Consider the following 6,898-nt stretch of genomic DNA (forward strand, 5'->3'; position numbering starts at 1 on the left):
TTTATGAAGGAGCTCAAATGGAACGGCAGACATGATCTTTGAGATTTTCTCTACACCCGGACCGGAGACAAACCGAAACTTGAAGTTGTGTTTGTTGGAGAGGCAGGGGGTGGCGTTGGACAGCAGCTAAACACCCCCCCCCCTTCCCCCCCCCCCCCACGGAGCGCGATGATGCAAGCAGGATGAGGCCTAAGGAACGGAGAGGGTGGCCGTCAAGTAATCACATGGCGCACTTGATGCAAGGAAACTCGTCAAAGATTAAAAATGGTGAAGAGCAACAGAAGTTGAGAGAAGAAGTGTAATGTACAACATCGTATGTACACCGCAGCCTGGGCTGCGCCTAGCGCTGAGGACCCGTCCTAAAGAGGTGACTTTTTAATATAAGGGTCAAGTCATACAATCAAGGGGCAAAGAGAAGAGGTCGGGGTGTTGTAGGTTCACCGTACTTTGGGGGGAAAGCCGCTTTCTCTCTCGACGTGAACTAAAACTGTTTTCAAAAACTACAGTTTGCTGCCAAGCCAGCGTATCTCAGTGTGAAACAGTATTATTACAGTATGTTTACAGTTTTTTTTTAAGGTGTACAGTACAGAAAAAAGTCCTACAATCTACTGCACAGGCCTCTGTTCACAGCCAATAATGTGGTTCCCGTGGGGCTGAGTATATAGCATCCAAAGTTACAGCAAGTCTACCACACCACAGTCCATGAAGCCTCCAAACATGAACCAGAATATTGTTTAGTCCGTGCCCCCCCCCCACCTGCCGTCCCCACGAGGGGGAAAGTGGGCACCCCCCCCCCCCCCCCCCCAAACTCACTCAAAAGAGACAGCAACTTTGGTTACAGTTTCTTCTTCTTTTTTTTCTGGCGGTTTTTTCTTTTGATAAAAAAACAAACAAACAAACAAACGAGTCCTTTTCCGCAGGGGGGGGGGCTACTCTGTCCTTTGCCCGGGTGTCCCGATCTGCTCGTCTTTGTCAGCATCTTTCCATTTCCACAGCTACTTCATGATATTCCTTCCTTTCGTGAGAAGCGGGGGCAGAAAGACAGTGGAATCCGAGGTGATTTTGCATAAATAAAAATAAAAAAAGAAAGAAAGAAAGAAAAGAAAAGGAGAGGACAGTCAGTTTTGCTCTTCTCACTCACACGCAACAGACGCGCACACGCACAAACAGAAAAAGTGAGGGCGTGGGGGGTGATTGGGAACGGAAAGAGGCGGGGCTGAGACCTCCCCACGGCTGTCATGACTGGCCAATCAGAAACAGTACGTCGCAGATCACTTGGGACACCAGGGAGTTCATGAGCGGAGACACCGAGATGTCCAGTAGCCGCGACTCGTACAACGTGAACTCCGAGTGGTTCTCCTCCACCTTGGCCAGGGCGTGCAGCGCCCGGGCCGCCCGCCGCATCATGTCCACGCTGGTGGGCTCAAACTGAGGTGCGCCCTGCATTTGTAGCAAAGAGCTCTGGGTCTGCTGGTACTGTGTGGCAGCTAGGCTGTCCTCCAGGAAGCCCAGGAGGTTACCCACAGTGCCTTTCTGCACGGCGATAGCCCGCGCCGCTAGGCTGTCACCCTGGGCCAAGTTAGCCAACAGCACGACGGCCATTTCCCGGCAAACGGCCACCTTGCGTTCGCCGACGAGGCGCACCAGGGAGCCGTAGAGCTTCTCCAAGCGACTGAACGGAGGCGTGGCCAAAATGAGGTCGACGTTGTTGTCCTGGATGCTGAGCTTGCTGAGGGTCTCGAGGACCAGTCTCTGGGGGGACAGCGAGCCGTGGGGTCCCAGCGTGGGGAACGGGTCCAGGGCCTCCGCCGACGGGCAGACGGCCCAGTGGAGTAGGCCGTCCAGCAGCGGCAGGCAGATGCTCTCCGGGTAGACCGAGAGGTCCAGCTGGCCCGAGACGTTGGCCAGAGTGACCAAGCAGTTCTCCCTCAGCACCTCGAGGCAGTCCCACCACCACTCGTCTCTCTCGCAGCTCACGCCCTCGTCTTCCTCCTCCTCCTTCTCGTACGTGACCGGCGCCTGCTTGCGCTCGGGGTGCCTGTGGTGGAGCAGCACCAGGCGGCCCAGCAGCAACAGGAGTCCCGGGTGTTTGGACATCTCCAGGTCGTTCCCGGGGACGAAGGAGAGGCTGCGGACGATGTTGGAGATGCAGATGCAGCGCCGGCCCAACGAGTCCTGCCAGTCCGACAGGGTGCTGAGCGGCGTTTCGTCCTTGCTGTGAGGCTCGTCCTCCAGGATCTTGATGTTGCGTCGACTCTTGACGTCGGGGTTTATACTGAACAGATACTTGCCGTTCTCCTTCTGCTCTGCCGCACCTCCGCGGACCACTTCCTCCGTGACCGACCCGGGGCGGGCAGACAGCACGTCGTCGATGGTGGCAGTGACGGGCGCGCCGATTGGAAGAGTGGGAGCGGCCTTCTCCGCCGGACACCTCGGGGGCTCAGGGGACTGCGGCTGCCGCCGAGGCCTGGATCCCTCGGGGTTTTCCGTCGCGACCTGGACCTTCTTGCGACTCTCGGTGGCTATCGGCGTGCGTTTCCGCTGCTTGTGAAGTTCCGTCCGGCTCTCGAAGTGAGTCTGGATGTGCTCGGTCGTGTCCCCGCCGCCGATGCTCCAGTGTATGAGGCCGCTGTCGAAGCTCTGCCGCTGCCCGAACTTGGACGAGTGGTTCACCAGGAAAGGATTCTTCTTCCGCACCAACTTGATCGGGAGTTTATCGAACTTGCTAGCCTGCCTGGGCTTCTCCGAGTGGAGGTTGGGGTCCTGGGAAGACCCCGAGGTAGAGCCACTGGGTTCTTTAACGCAGGACTCCCTTTCGTGCTCCTCTTCCTCATCCTCCGAGAGCTTGTGTTTATGTTCGCTCTCCTCCTCCTGCTTTACGCGGACCAGTGAATTGTCAAGACTGGCCCTTGTGTCCTCTGCCTCCTCGTCCTCCTCGTCCTCTTCGTCTACGTCCATGTCCTCGCCCTGAGGCATGGGGACGTCCTCCTCAGAGTCCTCGGCAGCGTCGGGGTCTATGAGTGTGCGCTGCCCAGGCTCGCCCACTTCGTACTCCTTCAAGATGCCGAAGATCTCGATGAGGCAGCGTCTGAAGTACTCGACCACCAACTCCAGGAATCCAGGAAGCTGAAACGGCGGAAGAAGCGAACGATCAAATCCGTCCTCCTCACGCGTTCGTGATGTGATTTACTCGAGTAGCCGTTTCTTACCTGGCACAAGTTAAAAGTAGAAATGCTATTGTCGTCGTATAATAAAATGTTAATGGTGTCCAAGGCCCAGGTGCTTTCAGCGAGTAAACCCGACTTCAGTGACATCATCACTCTCCAGGCCTCAGGAGTGCCTGAAATAAATAATAATAAACACCCAAGGTCATCAGGCACGAAAGCTATGAAGTACAGGCAGATATTCAGAGACCCTGGTCGGACCTCCTCAAGCGGTTCGTATTTACTTTTTACATTTACGGAACGACAGCGCAGAAAACGAAATGAAAGTCCTTTACCGATGTCTTTCATGGTGAGCCGTCTGCGGGGCTTAAGGTGGGGTTGGGAGGCCTCCACCGAACCGGGGGGGAAGGCCACATCTCGCCTGATCATGGGCTGCTGCACGGGGGCCTGGCCGATGTGCGAGGCAGGTACTGGGGGCCCCGCTTTCTGCACCTTGATGCCCGGGTGCATGTAGGGAGACTTGTTGGGCGACGTCCTGCTTTCCATGGGCCGGGGCATGGGTGTTGGGCTCGACACCTGAGGAATGTGGTTCTGGGAAGTCTGGTAGGTGGATGGCAGGGGTCTGGTCATGGGGGGTCCCGAACCCCCGGGGCCAAACGGCGGTTGCCGTTGGTTGACGTGGCCGGGCCATTGACCCTCATGGTTCATGCGCTGGTCTGACGACATCATTTCCTCTGAGCGGTTCATGCCGTGGTAGCCGGGCCCCTGGCCCGGCGCAGGCGGTCCCTGTCGGTTGGGATAGTTGGGGTAGCCCATCTCATTGCGACCCTGCCAAATTGGGCCCTGTGGGCTATCAGGGCCTGAAGGCATGGCACTTGCCATCATCTGGGGAGGCATTGGCGACTGGGAGTTCGGGCCTGCAGAAGACGGGCCTCGCTCCCGGCCGAAGGGGAAAGGGAACTGGTTCTGTGGGCCTGGTGGTCTGCGGTCCCCTCCAGGGTATGCATTATACTGGTTATACATGTCCTGTTGTCCCTGGGGCCCCGAGGACTGTGGCCCTGGCTGCTGCGGACCAGTGTAGGGTACGCTGTACATTTCTCCCTCGTGGCGCTTTGCTGGAGGACCATAAGCGCCATCTACAGGGCGTTTGTAGTTCTGGAAGAAGATGACAAGCGTGCATGTAAACAAGGATGCGTACATTAGAACGGTAAAAGCTCTTTTAAGAAGTCGTTTTGGATTTATTTTACTTGGAGTAATGTGCAGTTTTTGTTTTTTACGTTTCAATCTATTTGAAACATTTTACTTTTTGTTGATTGATTATTGCTGACGTTAATATCTTGAAATTTGTGCTTTGCAATGTACAGCCCAACTTTAATCCAATCTTTGGGGGGGGGGGGGAGAATTCTGTGAGGGTTGTTTTTCAGTGTTGCTATGAAGAAGCTGCGTGATTTAAAGAAGTCGATTTCAGCGTCTTAAGTCATGAAAATGCTTCAAAAAAAAATAAAGGGAGATTCCGGCTGCTTTTACAGGAGCTGCAAGGCTGAACACAATGTTCTCACCGGTTGCTGCTGGGGATACATTCCTGGCTGCTGATTTGGGAACGGCCCACCAGGGGGAGCTCCTTGGCCAGGAAACTGATTGGTGTAAGAGTCATGCCTGTGGGGGGGGGGAGACACACAAGTTCACATGTTACCTTTCATCTTTGCAACACACAGAGCTGGCAGCATGAAAATCCAAAGCAGATTCCACGTGTTTCTTTTACGCTCTCTTTAATACAGCACCCAAAAAACGGTACTGACCGCTGCTGTGGCGGCGGGCGGCTCGGCGAGTACATCCCTGTGTCGGCGCCGGAAGGCATCATGTTTGGCTGAGGAGCTCCTGGCCCCAGACCGCCATCCGGGCCCAAGCCTGGCTCCTGTCTGGAATACCCAACAAACAAAGCTCATCAATCCGTCTGTGGAGACTCTCAGTAGTTCCAGAGACAGGAAATCTAAAGCTTCAACGTGTTCCGCCTCTCATCCAAGAGGTTTCTTCACAACGCTCATTGTGTAAATCAAGGCCAGCTAGCCTAGTATTAACCTTCGGTCGTATCCGTAAGGGTACTGTTGTCTCTGGCCCATCTGCATGTTGCTCATCGGGCCCGGGGGGCCCCTGTTGTACTGTTCTCCCATCCCACTGTTGGGGCCGGGCTGCATGAACTGTTCTCCAGCTTAAAAACAAACAAACACCTTTATGTTTTCGGTTCCTCCAGACCTCTAACGACATCCCATTTGGTTCGCTCCTCACCTTTCCTCATGCCTCCGAAGGGGTCCTTGTTAGACTCGTAGGGGCCCATTCGCGCAATCATCTCAGGCCCGCCAACCGCAGGCTGGTAGCCTTGTGAGTTGGGAGTCATGGCGTTCCTTCTCGAGAACGCCGGGTCGCCGCCATCGGCGAAGGGGTCCTGCAGATTAACGCTACTCCTGTCGAAGCACGGACAGCTTGTTAGGGAAGTGCATTCGGGGACCCCAAAAGGTCAGATTTACTGTAAATTGATGGGGTTTTTTGGTGGCTTGAGAAAAAACTACAGAAATACAGTTGGACTACATTCTTCAAGATATCCACATTACATGTTATCTCCGCCGAGCTTATGTTTTTGCTGGCGTTGGTTTGTTTGATTGTCTGTTAGCAGAATAACTCAAAAGGTTACGGACGGATCTCCATGAAATGTTGGGAATGTTTCCAGGAACAGAGGATTACATCCTGGATTCTGGAATACTTTGGAAAAACTCGGTAGCATCGCAGTCAATGGAGCTTCAAAATGTGTTCCTCAATGTCTCGGTTGATTCACTCTGATTCACTTTTACTTTTCATGGTCGGTGTATAAAGATAGCAAGAACAATTTAGAACCTTTCGATGATGATCCAGATCACCATGTGGACGGTGTAAATCCAATTAGGAGGGAAATGAGATGCTTGGCGGAGGTCTGCGCTCTCAGAGTGCTTTTCTAGTTTTAGGATTGCCATCACAATATATGTATATATGTATATAATATATATGTACTATGCACAACAGTGACAATGTCAAGCATAAGGTACATTTTAATTGTCACACTTCAACATATGAACTTTTATGCCACTGCCTGGTTAGACATCACAGAAACATGATATTGGGATTTTTATCCTATACCTGACGCCAGGCATTGGAGGCATTTGCGTGTGCGGGGTGGAGGCCGGGGTGGGGGGCTTTAGGTCTCCCCCTTCAGCCATCGAACTACTGGTGGACTGAGGAGTTTGGGGGCCTTGCAGGGATCCAGAACCAGCTGCAAAACAAGGATACACACTTAGAACAGGGCAACAACAACAAGTGTAAAAACGACATTCTATCCAATTCTCCTCCACCCCCTCTCCACTCCGGGAAAAAGGTAAAAGTAGCTAATAGGAAATCGGGATTGTCTAGTCAGGATGGGCTGAGCGCCGCTGGGGGGCTTTCAGGGACTCGCGCTGTTTTTGCCAATCCTAAATCCCATTAAGAAATTCTTGAACGCTGCACAGTGGAACACAGTTTGTGTTGAGCTGAATGGATTTTGAGTGCACAGCCAGCTAAAAAAAAAGAAATCTTCCAGCTCATCACAGCATGCCAACTGCCCCCCCCCCCCCCCCCACCACGATGATTCTGACAGATTACTGTCTGACCTACACAGACAGCAAGTTGTGTGTGTGCGCGCCAGAGTGATTGTTTGTGTGACATAACAC

At 53.5% G+C, this 6,898-nt stretch overlaps 1 protein-coding gene across 1 annotated transcript; it reads right to left on the bottom strand.

The window, feature by feature from the left end:
* Positions 1 to 1,236: 1,236 nt before the first annotated feature.
* Positions 1,237 to 6,465, bottom strand: LOC137917235 (AT-rich interactive domain-containing protein 1A-like; the record flags this gene model as incomplete). Its single annotated transcript, XM_068760054.1, has 8 exons — positions 1,237 to 3,126; positions 3,210 to 3,340; positions 3,500 to 4,319; positions 4,724 to 4,820; positions 4,964 to 5,083; positions 5,244 to 5,373; positions 5,451 to 5,626; positions 6,333 to 6,465. Coding segments are annotated over 8 exons (3,497 nt in total), but the record flags the coding sequence as incomplete, so codon positions are not given.
* Between the last annotated feature and the right edge of the window lie 433 nt (positions 6,466 to 6,898).

The sequence above is a fragment of the Brachionichthys hirsutus genome, unplaced genomic scaffold (assembly GCF_040956055.1).
Source record: "Brachionichthys hirsutus isolate HB-005 unplaced genomic scaffold, CSIRO-AGI_Bhir_v1 contig_527, whole genome shotgun sequence".
NCBI lineage: Eukaryota > Metazoa > Chordata > Actinopteri > Lophiiformes > Brachionichthyidae > Brachionichthys > Brachionichthys hirsutus.